Source organism: Cygnus olor, chromosome 1, assembly GCF_009769625.2.
Source record: "Cygnus olor isolate bCygOlo1 chromosome 1, bCygOlo1.pri.v2, whole genome shotgun sequence".
NCBI lineage: Eukaryota > Metazoa > Chordata > Aves > Anseriformes > Anatidae > Cygnus > Cygnus olor.
Window position 1 is genome coordinate 66,515,314 of NC_049169.1, and position 16,746 is coordinate 66,532,059.

General features: G+C 38.3%; 1 protein-coding gene across 14 annotated transcripts in view; it reads right to left on the reverse strand.

The window, feature by feature from the left end:
* MICAL3 (microtubule associated monooxygenase, calponin and LIM domain containing 3) overlaps positions 1 to 16,746 on the reverse strand; it is a 168,198-nt gene that overhangs the window by 83,237 nt on the left and 68,215 nt on the right. For 7 of the 14 annotated variants that reach the window (XM_040562908.1, XM_040562887.1, XM_040562876.1 and 4 more), the window contains exons 7-17: positions 16,119 to 16,219; positions 15,181 to 15,438; positions 14,474 to 14,589; positions 13,864 to 13,990; positions 13,219 to 13,312; positions 11,918 to 12,065; positions 10,395 to 10,591; positions 9,357 to 9,469; positions 8,791 to 8,853; positions 7,891 to 8,064; positions 6,707 to 6,799 (exon numbers count right to left, since the gene is read on the reverse strand). In XM_040562908.1, coding sequence (XP_040418842.1) covers positions 6,707 to 6,799; positions 7,891 to 8,064; positions 8,791 to 8,853; positions 9,357 to 9,469; positions 10,395 to 10,591; positions 11,918 to 12,065; positions 13,219 to 13,312; positions 13,864 to 13,990; positions 14,474 to 14,589; positions 15,181 to 15,438; positions 16,119 to 16,219 — 1,484 coding nt within the window. Of the gene's footprint in view, positions 1 to 1,665; positions 1,762 to 6,706; positions 6,800 to 7,890; positions 8,065 to 8,790; positions 8,854 to 9,356; positions 9,470 to 10,394; positions 10,592 to 11,917; positions 12,066 to 13,218; positions 13,313 to 13,863; positions 13,991 to 14,473; positions 14,590 to 15,180; positions 15,439 to 16,118; positions 16,220 to 16,746 lie in introns of all 14 variants that reach the window. The other 7 variants (XM_040562986.1, XM_040562935.1, XM_040562899.1 and 4 more) reach the window with 2 other exon arrangements.

Here is a 16,746-nt window from a genome sequence, read left to right on the forward strand (position 1 = left end):
TTAACTTAGTTTCTCTATCATAAGCTTGGGGAAAATCTATCACAATGTCTGGTGCCCTGCCACAGGACAAGAGGCAATGGGCACAACCTGAAGCACAGGAGGTTCCAGCTGAATATGAGAGGGCACTTCTTTACTGTGAGGGTGACAGAGCACTGGAACAGGCTGCCCAGAGGTTGTGGAGTCTCCTACTCTGGAGGTATTCAAAACCTGCCTGCATACCATCCAGTGCAACATGCTCTAGGTGACCCTGCTTGAGCAGGGGGGATGGACCAGATGATCTTCAGAGGTCCCTTCAACCACAATCATTCTGTAATGATACAATTTCTCATTACACTCAACTCAGTTTAGATGTGGGTTTTGCTAATGAAAAGGGCTTTCCCCACCTATTTTACCCAGATGTGCATTCCTGAATCCTTCCTTGCACCATGCTGTCCACAGTGTGCCAGAAAACAAACTGCTTTTTTTGTTAGAACAATTGTAAATCAGTTTGGTAAGCAGACCCAACTAGTCTGCACAAATCTGACATAGGAGAAGCAGCAGAGGAAGTGTGGTCCAGAGGCTGTAGTGAGGGCAGCTGAAATGCAACATGTAACTGTACTCTGAGAAACCACAGCAGTAAGACAAGTCAAACAATATGTTCAAGAATGTCCCTTTTCCACTCTGCTAAAAGTAGAGTTTATAGAAAAACAAGTGCTCAGCAAAGAAACATTTTCCACCTTTGGGGAAATCTATTTGGGTCTATGGAACTGTAGCTGTCTTTTTATCAACTAAACATTAGTTAAGGGCTGATCAGGAAGGAGGAGAATTTATTACTGCAGTAGGAAGATGGAACAAAAATAAAGACAGACAACTCAAAGAAGCAGGATGACCATGTATAACAAATGAGACAGATATTTAAAGATTTCAGGTAATATTTAACTAGAAGGACAACAAATACATGTGTACACACATCTGATTCACATGTATATACTGTGTTCAGAACAACACAACTCCAAATGCAAACTAAGACAGACTGAAAACAAACTCGAGACAAAGGCCTGGATGTGGGGGAAACTGAAGGACCAAACTGGACATGTGCAGGCCACAACAACAATTCAAAAAAAGGACTTCATACAATAAATCTGAAAGAGTTTCATGGATACAAGAGCGAATTCTCAGTCACACTTCTATAAACAAAGAACAGAGATGGAGAAAAGTTGCAATTTCCAACCCTGAACTACTCCAAACATACTAACTTCTGTTTAGAAAAAAGGAGCCTTTGGCCAGTGAATGATCTATATGTAATACAGGATCAAGTTCTAATACTTAGACAAAAGCACACCTACTGAATTTCTAAGAAGCGTATGTATACCTTAAAGGTAGACGTGGCCCTTTTATTTCCGTTCTATTTTGCTGCAACTCAAAACTGAAGAAGGCTACTGTAATTACCAATTACCCTAGAGTAAAGTCTCAGAATCTCCAGTGCATTAGACAATCATCAAAATGATGCTTCTTCTGAGCTAATGCTGACCTGTGTTTCTATTCTAAGAGGTTGAAGAAGCCCTATCACCCTCTGAAAAAAGAAAATTGGAAATATATTTGTAAGTGGGATGTCTGGTAACTGATTTAGTCATTTGTACAAAGCAGTAATGAAGAGAGAGGGACAGAGCATGCAGAGGGAATCACCTGCTGCCTGGGATACGGTGGAGAGGAAGGTGGAGTGGAAGAAGAGAGCATGATCACTTTTTTGGGGCAGGTCCGACAACGTTCCTTACTCCTCATCTTTTTTTAAAACAAAAAAAGAAAAAAAAATCATAATAATGGTAGAAAAGCTACGATAACATTACCCTTGACTTTGTAAGACAGGCTAGAATGCATAAGCTTAGAGACCGTGATCCTATGCTCGTAGCTCTTATGAATGACCTAAAGCCACATTTTATCCAAGCTGAAAGAGAGAAAATTTTCACCCATATTCACATGATCACACATCCATTTGACAGATAATTCTAGAGACAGCTAATAAACATGTAGTTATAGCAATAATCAATTCAACCAACAGTTTCTGAGTCAAGGTCTTATGCTCAGTCAAACGTAAAACTTGAAACTCTTGGTAGCAGAGTTGGACTGCTCTTGTTGCTTCGTGAAAAATTACTTAGTGCTGTGCCTTGCAATGTTTAAGAATATCCGTCCTGTTGACCTGATTACTCTTGCTTGCAGCTTATTAGCAATACAACTCAAGTCACATTATCCCGTTCTCAGCTTCTCTACCTTACAGATATTAAACCGTCTCAGGCGAGTTAAACTGTGCTTTGCCATTCTACTAGAAGAGAAATACAGCTGCTTTCAAGGCAGTATGTAGCCATACTAAATAAACTGAATACTATACAATGCATATATGTCCTCATTTTTATATACCGAAAGAACATGCCTTGCTAGTTCTTTATGTCCCCGCTACGTACAGTCTTTGCTCCACCATTTCTAGATATTTAATGTATCTTATGCTTGCTTTTTTTTTCCTTTTCTTTTCACCGGAGCATATCTGGAAACTGTTGCACTGAAAAAAGAAATGCTTGTGTATCCAGAATCACTGCTAGATAGCCTCCAAAGAAACAGCGTGCTGTGTAAAGATATTATAGATATTCATTATGGTCCTGACAGCTGAGCTGGTGCTAACATCTGTTTGGGTGTTCTCTTCCCCTTCACCAAAAAAGTCAACTGTAATTCAAACAGATGCTACAATCAACTTAAACTAAGCCACGTGATTTTGCACTGAAGTGGATGAGGAGCATTCAAAAGACTCAGCTGTGAAGGCACTAATCTCTAGTAGAAAGGGAGGTAACATTTTCAATCACTACAGCTGTTCACAGACTGTCATCCGACCATGGCCTAGTTTGCATTTGAAATTTCTGTATATTCCCAAACTTGTGTAATTTTCCACGGCAGATCATGGAATATAACATTGTATGGGTATATGAAGCACATATTCAGTCCTCCAGTAGGATGCACCTCTAAGCATGCAAAGTCAAAGATGGCTACAGGAACAAGGAAAGAAAGACTTATTAACATATTTAAATGAGAAATTAAGTAGGAAAACAGTATTTGCAGAAATCATTGGTATAAGTTCTCTTCTGCTGAGATTTCAGCTCCAGCCGACTGGTCATCTCACATATTACATATCTTTAAAAATCACAATTCCAATAGAATTACTGAGAAGGGTTTTTACCAACACACTTTTATCACATATCAGGAAATCCTCTTGAAAGAACAAGCATCAGATGTCCAGAGGCAGAAGAGATTTGTGCTGTGCAACACGTGATCTCTATCTTACAAGCATCTTCATACACATCAGTGATTTACACCTGTGCATTACACACATACCTTCTTGTTATTAGGAGGCTATGAAACTATGGCAGAAAAATGCCGAAGACCATAAGTTCAAAGACTGGAATCCAGGACAAAATTCAGTTTGAAGGGCTAGTCTCCCACACCATAACCAGTCAGATACTCTTCTGGATAGACTACATGGCTTTCCAATAGCTTCATGATCCCTGATGAGATGCTCTTTCCCAAAAGCAGTGAAAATGGAAAGCAACAGAACGCAACGTGGAAGATATTTTAGCACGACTAGAGGTTAATTTGAGATTATCCACCATACCACAAAACGCAATCCAGCTTTTTTTAGGAGATACCATATCACATAAAAAATTGCACGTTTCTCCTGTGCACATACACAAACATTACCTTCACGCATTACCAGCTGCTGCTGAGATGTTCACAGTAGCATGAACCCAGTTTTGACAACATAGATCAGCATTCCCAAATTGTAGTTCAACAAATCAAACACTACAATCTAATTCAGGAGGAAAATGCAGGCCACACTGAATGCTTACAGCAGTAGACTGAGGAGGTTTTTAACGTGCTTGATCCTTTCAAGGTTTTCCCTTTTCAGAAGAGATAACAAGAAGGTCTTGTGATGAAAGTAAAAACCACTTCAGAACAGATTCTGCCAAGACTTCACTCTTTCTAGGAATTCTGTCATACCAAGCCATCCCTATCCCACCTCTACAGCAGACACAGAGACACTCTGTATTATAAACTGAAACTGTTTGGCTGGTAACTCTTTAACTCCACGGAACAGCAAAATTCCAGACTTAAACTGATAAGCAAGGACAGCTAACGAAGTCCACCTGACAGACACTGACAAGCCACAGCCTAAGGCAGATGTAAATTCTCCAAAAAAACTGGTGGTCCAACCCAGACCACCTCCTACACAAACATCCAGTTCTCTCCTATAATTATTCTTGCTGCTTTTGCAGTACACTTTCCTCTTCCATGCAGCTTCCAAGATGCAGGACCAAACCTATCAATCACAAGACAGGAAACTGTCCTTCTCCCAAGAACCCCTGAGGACCTCAACTGCATTCTGCCTGCGGGCAAGTATATGAGGCAACTTGTTGTTTTCTTCAAAAGCAGGTCACCACTTTGTCCCCTTCGGGAACTGCTTTGCTCCTCTTCAAAGGACTCCTCAGTAGAAGTCTTTCATTATGTGATATATCTTATGCAGAATCACTGAACAGAAGATTCTGCTTGTGAACTCTGACATTTGTGCCAAACAAGAGACTCTTTACCATACCTTCATGAGCAGATCTTTCTAGCAAACACAAATCCCCCCTGAAGACCTTGTCAGGAGCCATACCACTGCTGTTCAGCATCTCCAACAACATGGACTGGTACCCAGCCCCAACTCCACTGCTGGTGATCTGTGGCCCAGGAAATAACTTTGTAGTTAGTTCCTAACGTCACTGTAGAAAGCTGTTTTAGTACCGAAGTAACACGCAGTCTCACAGCAGTCAGATTCCTTGTGCCTAAGCAAACAGAATTAAGAATCTTCAGCAGTCAGCTGAAGCACTGCTTCAGCAACAAATTCCCACAGCATGGATTTCTGTCCAAGCTTGACAAAGCTGGCTGCTTGGGTCAGTGCATGGCTTCCAGCCTCAGCTGATCTCTGATCAGTCCAGAAGAAATGGTCCTATATATTCCCAATTAGTTTTTATGTGAAGACCATTGATGTCCTTTATTTCCCTGGGCAAGTCCTAAGGAACCTTTAGAATAGGGACCATATAAACTGTTTCTTCGATCCTAATGTATTCTGCATATTGTGCATCTTTGAGGCCCGCTTTTATTCTTCTCCATTTCATTGTTAGATGAAAAACACTGCAAAATCCAGAATGAACTCTGGATCCAAGAACCAACCATCTTCTGCTGACACAGTAAAGCTCATCAAAGAAAAAAGTCAAGCAAATACTTCAGGACCAATCCTGAGGGAAAAAGCACCCACAGACAGCCATCAATGTCTCTGCTGAATAAAAGGAGGGTGACATAAGCCGTGTTCATCAACTGACCTGGTAATGTACAGCCACATACACTTCTTCTGTATCACTTCTTTGGGTTCTCCCCTATACCTGGAAGTATTCTTAAAAATTGAAATCTGTCTTAATCATGGATGATGAGTATCCACCTGAAAGTCCTCATTAGCTTATAAAGAAGATTTTGATGAGAAGGTTGAAGAACAAAGAATGACTCTGGAAACCTAAATGTAATATTGACATTTTTAAGACTCTATTGACAGTCCTACTGACAATTCCCCTCGTTTGGGTCTTCTTTGGAGAGAAATGTTCTAGATCATGGCACTGGTCGTGACATGAAGCACTACTTGTGCTGAATACCTTGAGGATAAAGTTCACCATGAATCCATAAACACACAAAAAAGTGAACTTCCAAACTTCTTCCTCTTGACTCCAAAAGCATGCTATGATTAAACTGCAACCAGAAAGAAACAGATGTTTCTCTAAATTATGGCTGCCAGGAAAATATATCTCAGCACTCTCAGAAACAAGAGGAGGTGATTTGCACAGGGAAAGAGAGGAAGCAGAGGAAGCCAGTGAGATAAGTATCCCTGTTTGCCTGAAAAGATTGTTTGTCACACGCCTTGCTTTCAAAGTGCACTGCTGAAAGAAAAATACCGGTAATGACAATGGGCTAAAACATACAAAAGAGAAAATAAAATATGATACCCACTGATCTTTCTTCTGTTGTTCCTTATTCTGTCACTGTTTGTGGCAGAGAATCTAAAATTTACTTAATCCACAGTAATACAGGAATCTGCAATGCAATGAAGGTGAGAAGCTCGCAAGGAAAGCTAAGTTTGTCACAGAGAAAGGAAAACCACAGAAACTGAAATGTCTCTTCTAATTGCAGAACACTTAATATTTCACATGAACAGCAAAACTGACAATCAATTTTACTCTTTACACCAATGAAGAGCTTTAATACCACAGATGGCATGACATCTTTAACCTCATTGGCTGCAATAATTGTCTACTCTATTCTCTATTGTTTTCTAAGAGAATAATCTAGAAATACTCCAGACAATACAACGTTGCTTTATTGGCAAGGCTTCTGATGAAACATCCACTGAAGACCCAGGAAGATGAAACTAGCAAAAGACAACAAGGTAAGTTTGACTAAGTCCTCCTGAAACAACAAACCATGCATTATTACCAAAGGCAGACTTTGATTTTATTCATTATAAGTTAAACTATTTAAAATAATGGACTCACACATTAAAAAGGATGTTTTTGCTGGAAAAGGACTGGTTTAAAAACAGGATAGTGATAGCTGGTGTTGGGTGCAGGCAACATATCATATTCATAATCAATTTCTTTACCTGTTTCCACTGGGGCATGGGAGCTAGTCGGCCCTGCTCTCGTCTGCTGGATGGTTGGTTGTGAACACGTTCTTGATAAGGCAGGACAGGTTGCTGTATGCAGGTTGTAGGGAAATTGGGTTGGGACCAAGGAGGGATGATAGAATAGCAAAGGAAACTCGAAGAAAGCCGAAGGAATGAGAGACAGAATCAGACAGACAAACATTTAACAAAAAATAGGGTAGAGGAGAATTCATTTAGCCAGTCATATATAAAAAGGGAAAAGACATCAACAAATGGGAAACTGCACTTCTTTTTTGACCTTCACTTTATTTTCATTGTTTCTTCAATTCAGCCCGGTTATTCCAGCCAATATGCAGTGGCTGAGGAAACATTTGACTGGTAAACAGTAAAATAAATGTCACCGTTTTGAGATTATGCTATGCTACCAACACCACTGTGCAATGTAGCATACATACACCTGAACTAGACAAAGTAGCTAGATAACGTCCTGTTCACAATCTGGCCAGGGCAGCACAGAGCTTGGCACAGGATAGACTATGCAGCAGAGCACGAACTCAGGCACTTAAACCATACCGAGCCTTATACTGCTGACACTACACAGCTTAGCAACATCTTGAAGTGACTCGGCATCACTTCAAAGATGACTACCCTGCAGTTGCAGTAGTTCAGATAATATCCTGAATAACCGGCAGTTGTCAGGAAGCCTCACTTGAAATGATATAAATATCCTGATTGCAATGAAATTCCCAGACATTTATCTGCTGTGCTTACATAAAGATAAAAATACTTAATCACAGTTCAGAAGAACAAACATATAACCTGACATGAAAATGTTCTAATCGGAAATTAAATGATAGCTCTTGGAGGTGAGAAATGGGATGTTCCTGGAAAGCTTTTCAACAGCAAAAGTAGTTATACAAGAAACTTAATTGCTGGTAAGGTGTTTTTGAAAGAGATCACATAATACTGTCAGTAACAGGAAAGTAGACTTTCATTAGGAAGCTCTCCATCCCATACTCCTAAATGTAATTTTTTTCTCTTTCGAGTAACCTTCATTCTTCCCCAGGACAGCCTTTGAAGTACAAGAGCACCACTAGCATCCAGTCTTGAGGAATGTATGTTATTACTCATGATTTTCTGCCATGATTCCAAAATACAGTGTTTTATTAACCATCTCATACCTGTCTTCGTAAGGTTGAGGACTGCACTGGTGCATTCTCCTCAAACTTGGCCAGTAGCTGGGTTGCCATGGACTTGACTTTGTTCTGATTCCCAATGGCAGCATCAATTCTCCTCTCCGTCAGGGCACTCACCAATGTAGGTCTTTCTTCTCTGTAGCTTCGAGGGACGTCCTCCTATCAACCAGTGAGATCAAAATTTAACAGATACATCCAGACGACTTTTTCTCTCTTACCCTTTGGTGCAATAGATTTCTAACAGTGTAGAAAACAAATCTATTGGTATGCATTTGCAAGCTCACATTTTAATTGTCTTTGGTATGCCATCAAATGTTCTGATAAACTATCTTTCCAACCTTACTTGACACAGTTAACTACCCGAGAGACCACAGTTGAAACACTCATGAATCTGCTGGCATAAAGCAAAGTGATATCTTCAACCCTCACTGACAATTCTAAGTACTAACTTTTAGCTCACTTGTACCCATTTGGCTATAAGCACTTGAACTGAAGGATTACCTTGCGGAGCATAGCGGTTATGTATGCCTTTTGCACTAACTGAGACTACAGTTCAACTATGAATGAAATCCCTGACTCTACTGCATGATTTTACTAAATGAAACTTTATTATTGGTGCACTCACCAAATCAAAGTAAATTACAATAAAAATAGAATACGGAGCAACTGCAATATCTCATTTGTAGTGTACTCTTCTTTCATAAGCATCAGTAAAATATTTCCTCTATAAATACAACAAAGCATAACATCTGAAGAATTAATTTTAATTTAGAAATTCCCACATAAGCCCAGTCTGGATACAGAAAATGAAAGGACTGAAATGGTAACAAAGAAATGTACCAGGTATATTTTTCTCCCTGACACCTTCCTTACTATAATACTTACATCCTCAGATTGGCTGGTTTTCCTCCTCTTTCCTGCACCATCCAGTTCCTTTTCTTTTTTGTCCTGAAAACAGAGTAAGAAAGAAAGAAAACAAAGATAAGGATTCTCATACCTTTCTGGTCTGAGACAAATGTCATGAGTGCACTTAAATAAGTTTTGTAACTGATTAATTCTCTAGGTCATTCCCCATTTGTTTAAAGAAAGGTGTTTTTTTTCTGTTGCGCGTCATCCCACCCCACACTTTGGGGTTTCACATACTGGAAACTCTACCTGACATTCTTCAACACCTCCAACAAACTGGGAACTGAGCAATCAATTGTGTTCCAATACAAAGTATATCCCCACATTCTACCAAAAAGCTAGGATTTTAAGACCGAAGTATACCACCAATTGAGAGTGCATATTACCAATGTAATTCTAAAAGTCATGTATTGTCTCATGACAAGAGCTGAAGAACATATGGTCTTTTGTAGATACATAGCAGACAGACACATCCATTTGTAGTACCACCTACTTGGACAGCAGCCTAATAGACACAGCTGTTATCAAGACCGGGGTATGGTTACCTTTGGAGTACGTTTCCGAGAGATGCTTTGTCCCAGTTTACTGAGAAAAGAGATAGGAGATTTGGTACTGGCAATTAGGGCAGCTTTTTCTTCTGCATTCAGGTCCACACTATCTGTTAGCAAAAACAGGTAGGACAAGGAAATGCCATGAAATTATTTCTGCAGTGGTATTATTAAAAACACAACTGAAGGACTCACCAATTTTTTTTTTAATATACCACTCTTTTCCTTAAGCACTCTGCACAAAATAATTGTAAAGAGTCCCAAATTAATAGCTTTCTCAGATATGTTTCTTTCTTCATTTTGCCAAAATCAGTTCTACTTCTAGGCTTTATAAACACCCAGAATAAATACTGTATTTACTTTCATAATTGAAGAGCATCATGATTATCAGTATTAGTAACAAAAGTTCAGAGTTTTGCAAATAATACCTAACTGATATAGACTGTATTTTTAAATGGCTATTAAACACACTTTTTATTTTTTCCCCCAGAATTACAGACGTGAATCAGATATATCTTAGAATTTGAATTAAGATCATCAGTAATAAAGAAAAAGCTCTTACATTATTAAGATTTAGAGATGGGCAATATTCACTTATGTTAAGCAACTATATCCTACAGTTTTAATCAAATATCTTTCATTCCTGCCTCTCATTGGCCTGAAGTCACTCTCACCACTCATGGATGGTAAAAAATAGATATAAAATTTGGCCAGTATTTTGAAGTTACCTACTAAACAAATACTATCAAGGGATTTCACATTAGTGAAGACAGATGAACCCCTAAATAATAGCAAGAGATCAGAGAAGTCGTCAAATAGTGAAGTGAGTTTAAACTTTTAAGACCATTACTTTGTATTTATTAACTCCTCTTTTTGCTCTTGTCTTTATAAACACCAATAAGACATCTTATTGTAATGTAAAGTTAGTGAGTGACTAGTATAAGTACATGTAGAAGAAGCACAAAGACAACTTAAGCTCACACATTCATTCTGCAGCTGTCTTTAAATCTTAAAGACCTGCCCCAAACTCCTTACCACTAGAGGGGATGGTGTCTTTGAACATCTCATAGAACTGTGTGAGGTACATCACCATCGACAGTTTATCTGGTTCACCAACAGATGCCATTTCCTTTCCAGTCATAATGGGAGATATTCCAAACTCTTTTTCAGCAATGTCAAAGGCCAGCTGGTTATTCTTCTCCACATTGTGTTCATCCAAAGAATCAAAGTCTCTGCAAAGGGCAGGAAGAGGGCATGCACTCAATCAAGTGGAAATCAGTCTTCTGAAAGAAATCAGGGATCCACTGCCATTTTTTTCTGAAATCTCCCAAATTTACTTGTCAACATACCTTTTGTATTGCAGAGTTGATGCTATTTAATTATGGTGAACTTTGACTCAAACTTAACTCTTTTTTCATTTGTTGCTCCTCCAATAAACCTAATTTTTAATTCTTAAGAACTTGATTATTTCCTGAAATACATCTTCACTTCCTCCTTTGCTGGAAAACTCTACCGCTTTCCTGTATGTAAAATCTTTTATGTGCTTGGAACTAAATTAAGTCCTAAATGAAGTTTCTCTTTGTCCCCATTTTTCTCGACTGACCCCTTATTTTGTTCTATTTTTTCCAAAACTTGTAGAACTATATATATATATGTGTGTATATATATATATATATAAACAAAGCTAAAACTCTATAAAAAGTTACATAGCTTATGGAGAGTTATATGAACTATCTGAAAAGCAACACAGTATAGAATACTTTCACTTGAACCCTTCACAAGTTATATAGCTATTAAAAAGAGTAGCTCAGTTAACTTGAGTGCACTGGTAGTAAAGCAATTCAGTGCACATGGAAGGGAATAACCACACAATTATTTAGCATGCTTTTTACTGGATTATGCCTTTAATTACATCTCTGGCATTTATTTTTTCTAATGTCCCTTTGGGAAGCTGAAGTCACTGCAGATTTCAATTGAACTACCAGAGTCTTTGCTACTAATACTTCTGCCAGCCACTGTTTTCCTGTTCTAGAATGGGGCTACTGCTTTACTCAATATATAGTGTAAGAGGACGGCCTCTCTTTCATCCAAACAACATGTTAGTTTACAAACAGCAACATTCAGGTAGTGAGTCACTACTTCTGTAAAGGGCAGCCTTAAAGTTTTTAAGAAGTTACTGTCAAACAGGAGATTAAAGGTCTGTGTAGAGACTTGTTCACAAGAAATTTAACTGAAGCTATCAACTATTCCTGACTAATTTCACAGAGAAGAGCTGTTTGACAATAATGAATTCCAGACAGTACCAGTCTGAAGTTTAATTCTGTCAAACCATCCAGAAAAGAAAATGACAACACATTTACCTTCATATTCATCAAGCTATTATGACCTTTCACTCTGCTGGTGAATCACTGCACATTAGCTTTTATCAGGCTTAATTGACTTAATTTCAATCCATTTCTTCATAAGTCACAAACACATTGCCTCACTCTCAATCGTATTTGCTTGAAATATAACTAACATTTTGCCCTTCCCAGATCTTCAAAGAGCCAATTACTTACATTAAGTCTGGACGGTATCTGTGGATAATGGCACACAAAGCTAAGCCACTTTTCCATGACATCGTGAGATCTGTAACATTTACACCAGCGTACCCATCTGTCTGCCTCTGGCACCAATTGAGCAATTTGCTAGAGCGAGCTACAGACTCTGTAAGAAATCATGTTGTTAAGTAGAAACACACAAAATCTCTTACATGAATCTTAACTACATCATAAAAAATATGAATAGGCAAATAAAACCTTCGTGTAAACAATATGCTCGTCTACAACGGGTAACAGGACAAAATTATTACTATTTTTAAAGGCTATGATATCTATTTTAAATCCACGAACGGATTTTTCATTTGCTAAAAAGTAATTATAGAAGTTATATCTTGCCCGACATTTCACCCCAGCCCTTGTATAAGAGCCCCAGGAATTATAAAGCAGTCACAAAGGCTTGTTTTAAATATTATCAAAAGGATAAACAGTAGTACAATGCTCTCTGAAGTCCAGATACACTATTTGTAATGCAAGAATTACAAATGTACTTTTGCAATTGTTTCTTTCCTATTGAAAGCCTTCCATTAGAAGTGCTGACCTGTTTTGACCTTGCCTTACTGCAAGATCTGACAAGATTACAGCCTAAAGGGACATGGTTGCAGGCCAAAGAATAAATCCAAAGACTACATATTCAGCAGTGAAAGCAGGCTCAGCAGCAAAGCACCATTCAGAGAGACCCCAATGCTATCTGGACATTCAAAGGCAAGATGTGCAAATGGAAATGTTCAACATACCCCTCAGGGTACAGGCCAAGTAGACAGATACTGAAATGCTTCTCAGAAGGCAACTAGCTTTCAGAATAACATAAGTAAAGTGAGGTTCCATTTAGTTAAGCTAGGAGATGAGATTAAGTAAAGAAAAGCATAAACATGAAAGACTGTACTAGAAATAACTTCTGTTATTTTTATAAGAATTTTGTGTTTACTGTTAGAGTGAATTCAGGCAAGCCTCTTGCACTCTAAGTAAGGACATTGTTATAGGGATAAGGGAGGTGAAAAGCAATGCTTGTATAAGATGACATGTTCTAGAAATATTGCAGCATTATAAAGCAAGGAAACTAGGTAAACAACAATATATTTGCATGTTAATTGAAACTTGAAAGATTGGCAAAAAATCAGACTGCTGACAAAACAATTGCTGGATACTTTTTCTACAGCAAAAGAGCCTGACTAAACAATATACTAGTGACATTGCTCCACATGCCCTGCACTAATTCAGCCCCAGAATACCAAAAGGAATGGAGCAGTAACAAGGCCTACCATTCCGAGTCAGCTTTGGTGTCCTGGAGTTCACGAAGTTCTCTATTTCCAGGTGAATGTCTTTCAAGTCTCCTGTATTATACAAGTGGCGTACCTAAAATGATGCAAAAAAAATAAAATTAAAATGACCAACATGCTATGTACCCAACATCCACAAAGAAAGGGCAGGAGGATAAGAAGGAGTCATCCCAAGGCAAAAGAAAGAAGACAAGTATTCTTATGTAGCAGAAAGGTCTAGCTCAAGAACTCCAGAACAAGGGACAATTTGTCAGTGCTGAATAGTTCGGATGACTGCTGCTGCTCAGTGGATACCAAATTGCAATGATAGACTGGTATACTAGACTTAGTACAAAGAAAATGTATGCACAGACACACATGTTTATAGATTTCAAGTATTATCACAGCATGGTTAAAACTGTCAAAATCAAAAATACAGATGATTTAAAAGCACATTTTACAACTCCTAAACTCTAGACAAAAGAGGAATTAAAGAGCTTGACTCTTGTCTGATATATCTGCATCTCACTGCTTCCAAATTATACTGCCACAGTCAGGTCGTTATCTGTCCCAAAACAAGGGCATAGTTTCACCTACGAAAAGACAATGCAGATTACAAATATTCAGAAGCACAATTCTTCTAGTTACCTGCTGTGGCCGCAAGAAGTTGACATTGATATTGGGATACCGGGTGGCTGGATCAATGCTATAATGGCTGAAGTTTTTACTCACATTCTCAGGGGTCGTCTGAGGCAGTAGCCTATAAATGCTTTCCCTTAGGAAAAAAAAAAAAAAGTTTATTTGTAAAGATGCATCACTATTAATACTGCTAAGAAAATCATAAGAGATATTTCCAAGATAATAGGGAACGACAAACAGTTTTGTTGTCTCTGGTACTTTAAAGGCACCTACATCTTCATCCAGTTTGCTATTGAAAGGCTTGTGACAGTAAGTCAGGCTCACTTTCTCCATGTAATACCAATAAGCACCAAGAAAAGACTCTTCACCTAATCTGCTTTGTAAAACTAGGACCAAGAACAGCTTCAGCATTTCTTATTCCTCTGTAAATATACTTCAGCTTATCAGCTCCTTTGGATTTTTTTCTTCAATTTAATTATAGGCACAAGCACCCTCTAAAAACAGTGAAAATCTGTATCTCCTCTCTTATCAATATATTTGCACTAGAAGGAATTGGAATAAATGATGAGATGTTGGAGGATGAGATTAGAACTGAAAGTGTAAGCATTTTTTCTACTACCTCTCTGCAAGAACTTCCAAAGGACTTGCTCCGAGTGACCAACTTCGTACCATCCAAGCAGAGTCCATTGCAGCCAAAAATCCCCTGGCTATTCCAGTTCCCATTGGCCAAAATGGCTAATATAATAGTTTCCAAAAAGAAGAACAGAAAGGAAAAACATCAGTTAGAGAAAATTTTAAACGAATACCATGAATATAGAGGGTAATCTTCTGGGAAATTACTGCTCAGTAATTAGCTTGAAGCTCTACTCCCACTGGGCTAGAGGAAGCTAGATGCATGGTGAATGTCCATGAGCTTCCTCAAAGCCAAATGTTCCTCTACTGCCAACAGCTATTCATAGCCTGGAGTATCTTAAGAACTACTCTTCAATACTGTACTTTTTAACCAACTACAAAATGCTAATTATTAACAGGCCTAGAGTAGGTTCCCACAGCAAGTATAATTGTCCCAATAAGAAGCACATGGAATAGATATAACTTCAGAAAAATCTCTGCACATATTTTCTTAAGCATGATCATTACCATCCTAAATATTCTGTTTTCCCAACATGCCTCCCTTCTTTCAAACCTCCCACTTTATTATATAATAAACAGCAGTGTTCCTCATAGTAATTGTCTTATAGGCAGCACACATTTCAGTGATGGGCGCAACGGTTTATGCTTACAATTCAATTCCCTGTTTACACACATTAAGTTTAAAACACAAACCTCTAAGAGACTGTCCCCAACCAGTGCCACAAGTAGCTGGTGGCCATTCTGCTCTCGCACCAGAGCTGCATTCTCTGATGCGTACATGCACGTGAAGTCAAACATTGCCACATCTGGCTGCCCGTAGTGATTGATGGCAAAGTCTAGTGAAGGCAGCTGCTGATTAGTAGAGAAGTCAGCTGCTTCTCTGGCATAGTTTAGCAAAGCCTCCTGGTCCACGTTCTCCCGAGAGAGTAGTAACTCCGTATCAGCATAATCCTGCCAAAGAGAGACAAGTAAAAGTGAAACAGCCAAATCTAAAAGGTTGTTTTAAGACTGACATAGAATTGTTGGCATTAAAAAATCCACTACAAATTCATTGATATAGGTTTGCCCTTTAATTCTTACATCCCTAATAATGCTCTTAATTCCAAGGAAAAATTTGTAAATCTTTTATTGAAAACAGTCATCAGTCCCACTGGCATTTCTGAGTGTGAAAGGGCCAAGAAACTTCTGAGCATTTCTCTTCACACAAAATGCACAAGACCTCACTCCTTATGTATTCGTTTGTGGCCAAACTACTTTTAAATCTGCTTCTGTCAGAATAAGATGGAGGTAAATGTCCAAGAATTTCTTCACTCCCTGCATTCTCATTTTCATTAAATGAGAGAAGTTCAAATAAGCCACCAAAGGTTCTTTAAACATATATTACCTTATTGCGAACAAAACCCTCAAATTGACAAAAGGATACAAATTTAGACAGGGTAGGTCTTATAGCACTTTTCTCATGGCTGAAAATACTTCAGAAGGGCATTAATCACATATGTTTGTTTCTAAATTACACCTGTATAAAAACATCATGTGGTGAAATAAGAGTGCGTTTCCCCTCTTTTAGCATACTAAAAGCAAGCTGTCCCACAATCTTAGTACATAAAGAATATATAAAAGTTAATACTCACATGCCGTATTACACCTTTATCCAGCAGGCTCTGCTTTTTGGCAGTCATGACAAAGTAGTGTGTATCATCTTTATAGTAGACAATGTTCTCCAAGTCAATGCCTTGTGACAGAACAAGATAGTAAAGGAACATGTTACACAGTATGTGCAAAAATGAGCTCTTTGGAAGAAAGAAAATTGAAACTACATGGTTAGAAAACCTTAGAGAGAGTGCCAAGCAACTTCCTCCCATGCTTTTGATGAGTTTAAAAATTACATCTTCAACAAAACCACAAACAGAGCATTTCACCTGTATATAGGTAATTTTTTTCAAAAATACATTTATCATCACATTAAGGTTTGTATGCAGATGTGGAGTGCAGGAAGCTAAACTCAGGATTCAGGCTTTTCTTAAGAGCAGATCTGATTTCCTGAAAACCCTCACGGAAATAAGTCCTCCATTTCTGAACAAAATGACACACATCTGAATGACACACATCTGCTTTGTACAGATGTATAGAACAGCTGTAAAAATGAGGGAAGCGAGATTTCAAAGAGAGACAGCAATGACTTACTTCCTGGCACAAGTCATTTGTTTATTGATTAAACATTGTGATACCTGAGTTACAAAGTTGCAGTAAGAAAGACAA